The sequence below is a fragment of the Salvelinus fontinalis genome, unplaced genomic scaffold (assembly GCF_029448725.1).
Source record: "Salvelinus fontinalis isolate EN_2023a unplaced genomic scaffold, ASM2944872v1 scaffold_0577, whole genome shotgun sequence".
NCBI lineage: Eukaryota > Metazoa > Chordata > Actinopteri > Salmoniformes > Salmonidae > Salvelinus > Salvelinus fontinalis.
In genome coordinates, this window is record NW_026600786.1 from 1 (window position 1) to 13,974 (window position 13,974).

The 13,974-nt window shown below is 50.4% G+C and overlaps 1 protein-coding gene across 1 annotated transcript in view; it reads right to left on the reverse strand.

Moving 5' to 3' along the window:
* Positions 1-1,783: 1,783 nt before the first annotated feature.
* LOC129846526 (coagulation factor X-like) overlaps positions 1,784-13,974 on the reverse strand; it is a 75,806-nt gene continuing 63,615 nt past the window's right edge. The window contains exons 3-9 of the mRNA XM_055914458.1: positions 5,621-5,790; positions 5,163-5,187; positions 4,773-4,886; positions 4,369-4,503; positions 4,029-4,144; positions 3,681-3,798; positions 1,784-3,437 (exon numbers count right to left, since the gene is read on the reverse strand). Of these exons, the coding sequence (XP_055770433.1) occupies positions 2,902-3,437; positions 3,681-3,798; positions 4,029-4,144; positions 4,369-4,503; positions 4,773-4,886; positions 5,163-5,187; positions 5,621-5,790 (1,214 nt within the window). The 3' untranslated portion in view covers positions 1,784-2,901. The remainder of the gene's footprint in view (positions 3,438-3,680; positions 3,799-4,028; positions 4,145-4,368; positions 4,504-4,772; positions 4,887-5,162; positions 5,188-5,620; positions 5,791-13,974) is intronic.

Consider the following 13,974-nt stretch of genomic DNA (forward strand, 5'->3'; position numbering starts at 1 on the left):
CACACACACACCCCCTCAGCAGGAGACATGGTGGATTTGAGGTCACAGCATGTGGCTAGTATAGGGGGTTATGGGATAGCTAGTGGATTACAGTTTTGTAGGGCAGCAGTCCGATTTATAGTTAAGTACACCGACAGGATCGACCACCGACCTACACATCCCCCCTAAACTCTCTCTCTCTCTCTGAAGATGAGTACAGCTACGTAGATACTGGCTTTGTCCTGAAATGACACCCTATTCCTTTTACAGTGCACTACTTTTACAGACCCTGGTCAAAAATAGTGCACTACTTAGGGAATAGGGTGCCATTTGGGGCGTAATCACTGTAAACTATATTCCCCAGCTGTCTCTATCACATTGCAATGTTTTTTTCTGTCAGCTCAAAGTGAGAGCACTTTATATTAACTTCTCTCTGTCACATCAATAACAGGCTCTCTCATGTTCCTCCATTCTCACCTTTTCATCAAACCCAGTGAGTCTCATTCTCTTCCTAAACCGCTCTCTCCACCTCCTTGTTTCATTCTCTACATTAGAGTTGTCATTTTGGGGTATTTTTTTCCATCTTACAATTTGACTACTTTGGCTGTGTTTACAGCCCAATTCTGATATTTTTTCCACTAATTGGTCTTTTGACCAATCACATCAGATTTCTTTCACATCAGATCTTTCTCAGAGATAATATGATTGTTCAAAAGACCAATTAGTGAAATAAATATCATAATTGGGCTGCCTGTGTGAACGCTGCCTTATAGTAGATTTGGTGGGAATTTTGCTCAGTTTCTGTGTGAAAGTGTAAATTAAATCTGGCAACACTGCTGTGTATCCACCTGAAGTGTCCTCGTTGTTTTCTACATATTGCCCATTTCTCTGCAGGGCTGGGCAGTACTGGTGTGCTTGTCTCAGGACTGCGGTGCGAAAGGATGTGGCAGGGCCAGCACACGGGGCCAGGCACAGGAAGGAAGGAGCTCCACTCAAAATGCATCTCTATTGGACAGAGGCTAAAGGAGCTGGGAGCATATTTTGGAGCCAGGAGACATCTCCTAGGAGAATGCCATGGCAACCAGGGCCCCAAAGCGGCGAGGGCCCCCAGGCTTTGGCAGGGGTGTTCCGACTCCCTTTTCAAGTGCCCGATCAAAAGTGTCAGGAAAGGTTCTGTTATTGGCAATTTGGCATCTCTCCTTTCTTTTCTTTGTCTTTCTTCCCTTGCTCCACCTCTCTTTCTTGGGTTACACAGGAGGCTGGGAGCTGTCCCGGACCAGGCCGAGGTCGCCAAGGAGGCTGGTAGAAGTTGGAGAGTAGTGTCTTTGCAATGGATTGTGGGAAAATGTTGCCAAACAACACTAGGGGGGAATGTGGCTGTGATGGTAGCTTGATATTGGACACAATAGTGAAATTATGTAGCGTCTGTAGCAGTGGGAGTAGAAGTGATCACTCTAGACTCAAATGCCAGCTATTACAGATAGATCACCACATCTGTGTGTGAGTCTCCTGCTTCTTGCTCTCGGCATGCCAGTGAAAGTCATTTACACCACCAGGAAAAGCAGTGGTTCTGATCCATTTAACAGCTTTGAGAAGGTGCTGGAGATCAAAGTAGGCTACAGTTGACGGCATTACAAAGTCAAAGACGGCTTCACTCGTCGTCATTGTGACACATTTACTTTGATGCAGATGCTCCTTAATGCACTGCAGAACAGAGAGTCTACCTGTAGTCTTCCCTCTCTTCTGTTCTTCCTTCTCTTCAATTGACCCATATTCCTCAGAAATTAATTAAACTGACACCAGATCAGAGGTGAACTTTTATTAATACATTCTTAGTAAAGTGATTAACATTAAAAAGTATACAGTGCAATTACCAACCCTTCTCTCCAAAAAAAGAACATCAGTTAAGAGTAAGACAAGAGCAACAGAGCACGCATGCTGCATTATTTAATGTTCCCCTAGTTTATCTGCAGTCAGCCAGGTACTATATTTGGTAGGACATGATACAATAGTATTTGAATGAAAAGACCGCCACCTTGTGGGATAAACAGAGAACTACACAGATGTGGGTTGTGTTCATTAGGGCAGTGGTTCCCAACCTTTTTTGCTAACTATACCATCAACAGAATTTTACTTTGCCTAGAGAACCCCTGAAATACCTCTGCATGTACATTTTACCAGTAAGCCTATGGTCTCATGAGTCTTCTCAAGTACCCCCAACTCATATACTATACGATAGATGGAATTCAACTTATAGGCCTAATTATATATATTTTTTAATTAAACGACAACGGATCATTTAAGCAAAAGACATCAGTCATATGGACAACCAGACCCTTCCAATGAAAAAAGACCTAAGATAAGAGTAAGGTATGTTACACAAACAGAATGCATCTCAATTTCCCCCTTTTTCTCTGGCACTCCCTTTACGTTGTGTTTTCCCTTCATCATGCTCCCTGTTCAGCTTTCTTCCCTCCCTCCTCTTCTCCTCCCACATGACCCCTATCCCTTTCCACCTCTATCCAATATTACAATATCCTCCATTTATTGATTTCCTTGACAGTGTCACCTCCGTTCTCCCTGTCTTGTCTTCCCTAATTCCTATCCATTTAAGCCGTTGTCCAATACCATCAACCCTCACAATTATTCTCCTAACCCACTCAACCTCTCACTTTCTTCCCTGTACCCCCCCCCCCCCTGATCACTACCCCTGAATCCCAAACCCCTAGTCACAAAGCACTTACATAGATCTGAGAGGATTGGACCGGTATAAGCAATATGGTGGTAGCTCCATCTGGCCTTCAGATAGGCTAGACGGGAATTGGCGCCATATAGCTTAAAGGACATCTTTCCAATCCTCTCAGATCTACCCTACTGCATAGGGGGTGGGGGCTAGGGGTTGATTTGGGATTCAGTGCCCCCTTAGCGTGAGTCCATGAGGGGCTGCAGCCAGAGCAGGAAACGGGACACCTTCTGGTAGATGTAACCCTGACTACAGTCTGCCCCTGGTGGTCTGGAGACCACCCCGGTCAGATAGAACACCTCCCTGTGGAGAGATAGGATGGGACTCCCCGGCCCCAGGATGCAGTCCCCCTTGGGTCTCACCGTCGTACAGCCCATCTTGTTGGTGACCAACCCTGGGTGCCTCTCCACACACTGGGGCAGACGCTCATACGCCAGATGGTTGAGAGTGAGCGGGCCTTGGACCTCCGTGGCGTCCACGGGGTCCTTCCAGCCAGTGACCACGGCCGGATACTCGCCAGTCATCAGGACGACCTCTGCAAAGTCGCGTTCGGGCAGGCAGGCAGCGACCACGTATTTCTTATAGACGATGCGCTCGCGGAGCTCGAGGACGGCCAGGTCGTTGTCAGGGCGACCGGGTACGTAGCGGGGGTGGACGTGGACGACTTGGACATAGAGTGTTTGTTCGCCATCTTCAGATGCGGTTTGGCGCTTGCCTGGGAGGGGAGGGACGAAGTACTCAAAATCAATTAAGGAACACAAACTGTAAAGCAAATCAAAAACATACCCTCGCACACACACACACACACACACACACACACACACACACACACACACACACACACACACACACACACACACACACACACACACACACACACACACACACACACACACACACACAACCAGTGGAGCCTGAGCCTGTAGACTGGACATGATGCTCCATGATGAGCACTCACCAACAGCCACCTGGAAGTTGACGTATTTCTGGGCACACTGGGCTGTAGTTAGAACCAGGTTCTCCTTCAGAATGACACCACTACAGAACCCTACAGACTCTGTACTCTTCAGAATGGCCTGCACAATGACAACACAACAGTTACAATATACAGCAGAGATGACACAGCAAAATACATTATCACAACTATGGGAATATTGGGTTAATGTGCTGTAGCTTTGATAGTGAGGGGTTGACTTCATGAGAAAAATGAATCGAAGAGCATAATAGCGCCTGTCAGTGGACAGTGTGTACCTAGTTTGAATTGTGTGTGTGTGTGTGTACCTCATAGTGGTGTGTGTTTTCCTACCTGCCAGGGACACTCTCCAGAGTTGCAGGCTAGTCCCTCAAAGTTGCTGGCGATGTTGGCTGACTGCCTCTTTGTCCACTGGCTTAGGCTGTTCACCTTCCCACAGGGGAATGTCACTGAGAGAGGGATGGAGGGAGAGAGAATTACTGAGTATAGTTTAGTATCTAGTATAGCATAGCATTAGCCTCGTACGAACCATCCTGATCTAGTAAGCTTACATTCTGTTTCACTATCCGCTAGCGAGATCAGGATGAGGCTAGAATAGCATAGTACAGTACAGAATCGCTTAACATATAGGATAGCAAAGTATAGTGTAGCATAGTAGTATATGGTCACTGACCTGCAGGAATACACTTCACCCTCTCCTTCTCCTCTAGTTTCCAGCCACGGGCACAGGAACACTCATAGGACTGGTATCCTGGCTTACAGAACTGACTGCAGCCCTTGGTCTTATCCAACATACACACTGTCTGATCTACAATCACACAGAGAGAGAGAGACAGAGAGGGGGAGAGAGAAAGGGGGAGAGACAGGAGGGAGAGATGAGAGGATTAAGATTAGGCATATTTCAAATTTCGACAGCACAGTTAGTGGATCCATAGAAAGATTTGAAATAATTACGGATTTGTTGAATTTGTTATTTGGAAACTTAATTAAAAAACATGTAGGCTTCTTCACTGTTGATGTTTTTTTTACAACATGAGTTCCCCATCAACTCGGTGTTGGGACCTTCACGTCGCTCACCTGTCTCGCAGTGGACTCCAAAGAAGCCTGACTTGCAGACACAGTCATATCCCCCCACGCTGTCTGAGCACATGGCTCCATTCTTACACGGCTTCTCTGCACACTGGTCCCCATCTGTACACACACAGGGTTAACAACACAGCCTGTCAAATGGTACATTCACTAACACACATGTTCTTGGGTGAAGCTATTTTAACTGTCACACCAAATCACATGGATTTCAACTGAGTGGTAACCTAAAAGACTAAGTACTCTATGTTCCAATAGAACGTCAGTCAAAATCATTACACTTACCTATGTAGACTGACCAGAATCATTACACTTACCTATGTAGACTGACCAGAATCATTACACTTACCTATGTAGACTGACCAGAATCATTACACTTACCTATGTAGACTGACCAGAAGATATCCTGAAACATCAAAACAAAATCCACTGTCAGTTTGATTCATCATGTCTACAGAATCATCAGGAGTCCACTGTCAGTTTGATTCAACATGTCTACAGAATCATCAGGAGTTCACTGTCAGTTTGATTCAAAATGTCTACAGAATCATCAGGAGTTCACTGTCAGTTTGATTCAACATGTCTACAGAATCATCAGGAGTTCACTGTCAGTTTGATTCAACATGTCTACAGAATCATCAGAAGCAAGAAGAGAGATTAAAAAAAGGAGATGAGTGCAGAGAGACAAGGAAAGGAGGAAGGTTTGGAGGTTGTTAAAGAGGACCTTTGAGGTGAGAAAAGGAAGGATGAGCTGAAGGAGGTGAGGAAAGAAGGGAGTCTAATAGAGGGAGGTGTGAGGAAAGAAATCTGCTCAGTGGGAAGAGGGAGCATTGGCCCACCGTGCGGTAGGAGTCCTGGAAGATCTCTCTGGCCTCCTCGTAGTTGCAGACCTCCTCCAGACACTCCCTCTCCAGGTTGGCAGGGAGTAGGCTCTCCTCGTTGCCCACGTTGGCCCTCTTCTGGCGGGACAGGGTGATCACTTCACTGGCCTCCTGCTTGTCCAGGAACACTGGGAGGGGGAGGGGGGGGGGGGGGGGGTTTAGTCGTTGTACTTTCGACACTCATTCACACATTATTTATTTTTTATCTCAATGGATAGTCTATTTTTCATATAACCTGATTCCAATTTGAAAATAGTTTAATACAGATTTTCGGCCTAAATCTGTCGAACCTATGTAGTAGAGTACAATAGTAACAATCTTTGTTACTAATTAACTAAGGCCTAAACCAAGTGCCAAAAAAGCACAGAACTACACCAATATACCTAAACACTCTTCACACAGTACCTTTGACTCTACGGTTCCCCACTCCCAAAAAAGGGTTCAGATTCCATTAAGAATGTAGCCTAATGAGTCCATGACAAACTCTCCTTGTCTAATGTCATCCTGCCCCTTCCCATGTCCTGGTGTCCTGTCTACTGGATAAACAGGCCCCTTACCATGTCCTGGTGTCCTGTCTAGTGGATAAACAGGCCCCTTCCCTGTCCTGGTGTCCCGTCTAGTGGATAAACAGGCCCCTTCCTGTTCATGTGTCCTGTCTAGTGGATAAACAGGTCCCTTCGTTGTCTTGGTGTCCTGTCTAGTGGATAAACAGGCCCCTTCCCTGTCTTGTTGTCCTGTCTAGTGGATAAACAGGTCCCTTCCCTGTCTTGTTGTCCCGTCTATTGGATAAACAGGCCCCTTCCCTGTCCTGGTGTCCCGTCTAGTGGATAAACAGTTCCCTTCCCTGTCCTGGTGTCCTGTCTACTGGATAAACAGGCCCCTTCCATGTCTTGTTGTCCCGTCTAGTGGATAAACAGTTCCCTTCCCTGTCTTGTTGTCCCGTCTAGTGGATAAACAGGCCCCTTCCCTGTCTTGGTGTCCCGTCTAGTGGATAAACAGGCCCCTTCCCTGTCTTGTTGTCCCGTCTAGTGGATAAACAGGCCCCTTCCCTGTCCTGGTGCCCTGTCTAGTGGATAAACAGGCCCCTTCCCTGTCTTGGTGTCCTGTCTAGTGGATAAACAGGCCCCTTCCCTGTTCTTGTGTCCTGTCTAGTGGATAAACAGGCCCCTTCCATGTCTTGGTGTCCCGTCTAGTGGATAAACAGGCCCCTTTCCTGTCCTGGTGTCCTGTCTACTGGATAAACAGGTCCCTTCCCTGTCCTGGTGCCCTGTCTAGTGGATAAACAGGCCCCTTCCCTGTCTTTGTGTCCTATCTAGTGGATAAACAGGTCCCTTCCCTGTCCTGGTGTCCTGTCTAGTGGATAAACAGGTCCCTTCCCTGTCCTGGTGCCCTGTCTAGTGGATAAACAGGCCCCTTCCCTGTCTTGGTGTCCCGTCTAGTGGATAAACAGGCCCCTTCCCTGTCTTGTTGTCCCGTCTAGTGGATAAACAGGCCCCTTCCCTGTCCTGGTGCCCTGTCTAGTGGATAAACAGGCACCTTCCCTGTCTTAGTGTCCTGTCTAGTGGATAAACAGGCCCCTTCCCTGTTCTTGTGTCCTGTCCAGTGGATAAACAGGCCCCTTCCATGTCTTTGTGTCCAGTCTAGTGGATAAACAGGCCCCTTCCCTGTCCTGGTGTCCTGTCTACTGGATAAACAGGTCCCTTCCCTGTCCTGGTGCCCTGTCTAGTGGATAAACAGGCCCCTTCCCATGTCCTGGTGTCCTGTCTACTGGATAAACAGGCCCCTTACCATGTCCTGGTGTCCTGTCTACTGGATAAACAGGCCCCTTACCATGTCCTGGTGTCCTGTCTAGTGGATAAACAGGCCCCTTCCCTGTCCTGGTGTCCCGTCTAGTGGATAAACAGGCCCCTTCCCTGTTCTTGTGTCCTGTCTAGTGGATAAACAGGTCCCTTCCTTGTCTTGGTGTCCTGTCTAGTGGATAAACAGGCCCCTTCCCTGTCCTGGTGTCCCGTCTAGTGGATAAACAGGCCCCTTCCCTGTCTTGTTGTCCTGTCTAGTGGATAAACAGGTCCCTTCCCTGCCTTGTTGTCCCGTCTATTGGATAAACAGGCCCCTTCCCTGTCCTGGTGTCCCGTCTAGTGGATAAACAGTTCCCTTCCCTGTCCTGGTGTCCTGTCTACTGGATAAACAGGCCCCTTCCATGCCTTGTTGTCCCGTCTAGTGGATAAACAGTTCCCTTCCCTGTCTTGTTGTCCCGTCTAGTGGATAAACAGGCCCCTTCCCTGTCTTGGTGTCCCGTCTAGTGGATAAACAGGCCCCTTCCCTGTCCTGGTGCCCTGTCTAGTGGATAAACAGGCCCCTTCCCTGTCTTAGTGTCCTGTCTAGTGGATAAACAGGCCCCTTCCCTGTTCTTGTGTCCTGTCTAGTGGATAAACAGGCCCCTTCCATGTCTTGGTGTCCCGTCTAGTGGATAAACAGGCCCCTTTCCTGTCCTGGTGTCCTGTCTACTGGATAAACAGGTCCCTTCCCTGTCCTGGTGCCCTGTCTAGTGGATAAACAGGCCCCTTCCCTGTCTTTGTGTCCCATCTAGTGGATAAACAGGTCCCTTCCCTGTCCTGGTGTCCTGTCTAGTGGATAAACAGGCCCCTTCCCTGTCCTGGTGCCCCTTCTAGTGGATAAACAGGCCCTTCCCTGTCCTGGTGTCCCGTCTAGTGGATAAACAGGCCCCTTCCCTGTCCTGGTGTCCTGTCTACTGGATAAACAGGTCCCTTCCCTGTCCTGGTGCCCTGTCTAGTGAAAGAACAGGCCCCTTCCCTGTCTTGGTGTCCCGTCTAGTGGATAAACAGGTCCCTTCCCTGTCTTGTTGTCCCGTCTAGTGGATAAACAGGCCCCTTCCCTGTCTTAGTGTCCTGTCTAGTGGATAAACAGGCCCCTTCCCTGTTCTTGTGTCCTGTCTAGTGGATAAACAGGCCCCTTCCATGTCTTGGTGTCCCGTCTAGTGGATAAACAGGCCCCTTCCCTGTCCTGGTGTCCTGTCTAGTGGATAAACAGGCCCCTTCCATGTCTTGGTGTCCCGTCTAGTGGATAAACAGGCCCCTTCCCTGTTCTTGTGTCCTGTCTAGTGGATAAACAGGCCCCTTCCATGTCTTGGTGTCCCGTCTAGTGGATAAACAGGCCCCTTTCCTGTCCTGGTGTCCTGTCTACTGGATAAACAGGTCCCTTCCCTGTCCTGGTGCCCTGTCTAGTGGATAAACAGGCCCCTTCCCTGTCTTTGTGTCCTATCTAGTGGATAAACAGGCCCCTTCCCTGTCCTGGTGTCCTGTCTAGTGGATAAACAGGCCCCTTCCCTGTCCTGGTGCCCCGTCTAGTGGATAAACAGGCCCCTTCCCTGTCCTGGTGTCCCGTCTAGTGGATAAACAGGCCCCTTCCCTGTCCTGGTGTCCTGTCTACTGGATAAACAGGTCCCTTCCCTGTCCTGGTGCCCTGTCGAGTGGATAAACAGGCCCCTTCCCTGTCTTGGTGTCCCGTCTAGTGGATAAACAGGCCCCTTCCCTGTCTTGTTGTCCCGTCTAGTGGATAAACAGGCCCCTTCCCTGTCCTGGTGCCCTGTCTAGTGGATAAACAGGTCCCTTCCCTGTCTTAGTGTCCTGTCTAGTGGATAAACAGGCCCCTTCCCTGTTCTTGTGTCCTGTCTAGTGGATAAACAGGCCCCTTCCATGTCTTGGTGTCCCGTCTAGTGGATAAACAGGCCCCTTCCCTGTCCTGGTGTCCTGTCTACTGGATAAACAGGTCCCTTCCCTGTCCTGGTGCCCTGTCTAGTGGATAAACAGGCCCCTTACCATGTCCTGGTGTCCTGTCTACTGGATAAACAGGCCCCTTACCATGTCCTGGTGTCCTGTCTAGTGGATAAACAGGCCCCTTCCCTGTCCTGGTGTCCCGTCTAGTGGATAAACAGGCCCCTTCCCTGTTCTGGTGTCCTGTCTACTGGATAAACAGGTCCCTTCCCTGTCCTGGTGCCCTGTCTAGTGGATAAACAGGCCCCTTCCCTGTCTTTGTGTCCCATCTAGTGGATAAACAGGTCCCTTCCTGTCCTGGTGTCCTGTCTAGTGGATAAACAGGCCCCTTCCCTGTCCTGGTGCCCCTTCTAGTGGATAAACAGGCCCTTCCCTGTCCTGGTGTCCCGTCTAGTGGATAAACAGGCCCCTTCCCTGTCCTGGTGTCCTGTCTACTGGATAAACAGGTCCCTTCCCTGTCCTGGTGCCCTGTCTAGTGAAAGAACAGGCCCCTTCCCTGTCTTGGTGTCCCGTCTAGTGGATAAACAGGTCCCTTCCCTGTCTTGTTGTCCCGTCTAGTGGATAAACAGGCCCCTTCCCTGTCTTAGTGTCCTGTCTAGTGGATAAACAGGCCCCTTCCCTGTTCTTGTGTCCTGTCTAGTGGATAAACAGGCCCCTTCCATGTCTTGGTGTCCCGTCTAGTGGATAAACAGGCCCCTTCCCTGTCCTGGTGTCCTGTCTAGTGGATAAACAGGCCCCTTCCATGTCTTGGTGTCCCGTCTAGTGGATAAACAGGCCCCTTCCCTGTTCTTGTGTCCTGTCTAGTGGATAAACAGGCCCCTTCCATGTCTTGGTGTCCCGTCTAGTGGATAAACAGGCCCCTTTCCTGTCCTGGTGTCCTGTCTACTGGATAAACAGGTCCCTTCCCTGTCCTGGTGCCCTGTCTAGTGGATAAACAGGCCCCTTCCCTGTCTTTGTGTCCTATCTAGTGGATAAACAGGTCCCTTCCCTGTCCTGGTGTCCTGTCTAGTGGATAAACAGGCCCCTTCCCTGTCCTGGTGCCCCGTCTAGTGGATAAACAGGCCCCTTCCCTGTCCTGGTGTCCCGTCTAGTGGATAAACAGGCCCCTTCCCTGTCCTGGTGTCCTGTCTACTGGATAAACAGGTCCCTTCCCTGTCCTGGTGCCCTGTCTAGTGGATAAACAGGCCCCTTCCCTGTCTTGGTGTCCCGTCTAGTGGATAAACAGGCCCCTTCCCTGTCTTGTTGTCCCGTCTAGTGGATAAACAGGCCCCTTCCCTGTCCTGGTGCCCTGTCTAGTGGATAAACAGGTCCCTTCCCTGTCTTAGTGTCCTGTCTAGTGGATAAACAGGCCCCTTCCCTGTTCTTGTGTCCTGTCTAGTGGATAAACAGGCCCCTTCCATGTCTTGGTGTCCCGTCTAGTGGATAAACAGGCCCCTTCCCTGTCCTGGTGTCCTGTCTACTGGATAAACAGGTCCCTTCCCTGTCCTGGTGCCCTGTCTAGTGGATAAACAGGCCCCTTCCCTGTCCTGGTGTCCTGTCTACTGGATAAACAGGCCCCTTACCATGTCCTGGTGTCCTGTCTACTGGATAAACAGGCCCCTTACCATGTCCTGGTGTCCTGTCTAGTGGATAAACAGGCCCCTTCCCTGTCCTGGTGTCCCGTCTAGTGGATAAACAGGCCCCTTCCCTGTTCTTGTGTCCTGTCTAGTGGATAAACAGGTCCCTTCCTTGTCTTGGTGTCCTGTCTAGTGGATAAACAGGCCCCTTCCCTGTACTGGTGTCCCGTATAGTGGATAAACAGGCCCCTTCCCTGTCTTGTTGTCCTGTCTAGTGGATAAACAGGTCCCTTCCCTGCCTTGTTGTCCCGTCTATTGGATAAACAGGCCCCTTCCCTGTCCTGGTGTCCCGTCTAGTGGGTAAACAGTTCCCTTCCCTGTCCTGGTGTCCTGTCTACTGGATAAACGGGCCCCTTCCATGTCTTGTTGTCCTGTCTAGTGGATAAACAGTTCCCTTCCCTGTCTTGTTGTCCCGTCTAGTGGATAAACAGGCCCCTTCCCTGTCTTGGTGTCCCGTCTAGTGGATAAACAGGCCCCTTCCCTGTCCTGGTGCCCTGTCTAGTGGATAAACAGGCCCCTTCCCTGTCTTAGTGTCCTGTCTAGTGGATAAACAGGCCCCTTCCCTGTTCTTGTGTCCTGTCTAGTGGATAAACAGGCCCCTTCCATGTCTTGGTGTCCCGTCTAGTGGATAAACAGGCCCCTTTCCTGTCCTGGTGTCCTGTCTACTGGATAAACAGGTCCCTTCCCTGTCCTGGTGCCCTGTCTAGTGGATAAACAGGCCCCTTCCCTGTCTTTGTGTCCTATCTAGTGGATAAACAGGTCCCTTCCCTGTCCTGGTGTCCTGTCTAGTGGATAAACAGGCCCCTTCCCTGTCCTGGTGCCCCTTCTAGTGGATAAACAGGCCCCTTCCCTGTCCTGGTGTCCCGTCTAGTGGATAAACAGGCCCCTTCCCTGTCCTGGTGTCCTGTCTAGTGGATAAACAGGCCCCTTCCATGTCTTGGTGTCCCGTCTAGTGGATAAACAGGCCCCTTCCCTGTTCTTGTGTCCTGTCTAGTGGATAAACAGGCCCCTTCCATGTCTTGGTGTCCCGTCTAGTGGATAAACAGGCCCCTTTCCTGTCCTGGTGTCCTGTCTACTGGATAAACAGGTCCCTTCCCTGTCCTGGTGCCCTGTCTAGTGGATAAACAGGCCCCTTCCCTGTCTTTGTGTCCTATCTAGTGGATAAACAGGTCCCTTCCCTGTCCTGGTGTCCTGTCTAGTGGATAAACAGGCCCCTTCCCTGTCCTGGTGCCCCGTCTAGTGGATAAACAGGCCCCTTCCCTGTCCTGGTGTCCCGTCTAGTGGATAAACAGGCCCCTTCCCTGTCCTGGTGTCCTGTCTACTGGATAAACAGGTCCCTTCCCTGTCCTGGTGCCCTGTCTAGTGGATAAAAAGGTCCCTTCCCTGTCCTGGTGCCCTGTTTAGTGGATAAACAGGCCCCTTCCCTGTCTTGGTGTCCCGTCTAGTGGATAAACAGGCCCCTTCCCTGTCCTGGTGTCCCGTCTAGTGGATAAACAGGCCCCTTCCCTGTCCTGGTGTCCTGTCTACTGGATAAACAGGTCCCTTCCCTGTCCTGGTGCCCTGTCTAGTGGATAAACAGGTCCCTTCCCTGTCCTGGTGTCCTGTCTAGTGGATAAACAGGTCCCTTCCCTGTCCTGGTGCCCTGTCTAGTGGATAAACAGGCCCCTTCCCTGTCTTGGTGTCCCGTCTAGTGGATAAACAGGCCCCTTCCCTGTCTTGTTGTCCCGTCTAGTGGATAAACAGGCCCCTTCCCTGTCCTGGTGCCCTGTCTAGTGGATAAACAGGCACCTTCCCTGTCTTAGTGTCCTGTCTAGTGGATAAACAGGCCCCTTCCCTGTTCTTGTGTCCTGTCCAGTGGATAAACAGGCCCCTTCCATGTCTTTGTGTCCAGTCTAGTGGATAAACAGGCCCCTTCCCTGTCCTGGTGTCCTGTCTACTGGATAAACAGGTCCCTTCCCTGTCCTGGTGCCCTGTCTAGTGGATAAACAGGCCCCTTCCCATGTCCTGGTGTCCTGTCTACTGGATAAACAGGCCCCTTACCATGTCCTGGTGTCCTGTCTACTGGATAAACAGGCCCCTTACCATGTCCTGGTGTCCTGTCTAGTGGATAAACAGGCCCCTTCCCTGTCCTGGTGTCCCGTCTAGTGGATAAACAGGCCCCTTCCCTGTTCTTGTGTCCTGTCTAGTGGATAAACAGGTCCCTTCCTTGTCTTGGTGTCCTGTCTAGTGGATAAACAGGCCCCTTCCCTGTCCCGGTGTCCCGTCTAGTGGATAAACAGGCCCCTTCCCTGTCTTGTTGTCCTGTCTAGTGGATAAACAGGTCCCTTCCCTGCCTTGTTGTCCCGTCTATTGGATAAACAGGCCCCTTCCCTGTCCTGGTGTCCCGTCTAGTGGATAAACAGTTCCCTTCCCTGTCCTGGTGTCCTGTCTACTGGATAAACAGGCCCCTTCCATGTCTTGTTGTCCCGTCTAGTGGATAAACAGTTCCCTTCCCTGTCTTGTTGTCCCGTCTAGTGGATAAACAGGCCCCTTCCCTGTCTTGGTGTCCCGTCTAGTGGATAAACAGGCCCCTTCCCTGTCCTGGTGCCCTGTCTAGTGGATAAACAGGCCCCTTCCCTGTCTTAGTGTCCTGTCTAGTGGATAAACAGGCCCCTTCCCTGTTCATGTGTCCTGTCTAGTGGATAAACAGGCCCCTTCCATGTCTTGGTGTCCCGTCTAGTGGATAAACAGGCCCCTTTCCTGTCCTGGTGTCCTGTCTACTGGATAAACAGGTCCCTTCCCTGTCCTGGTGCCCTGTCTAGTGGATAAACAGGCCCCTTCCCTGTCTTTGTGTCCCATCTAGTGGATAAACAGGTCCCTTCCCTGTCCTGGTGTCCTGTCTAGTGGATAAACAGGCCCCTTC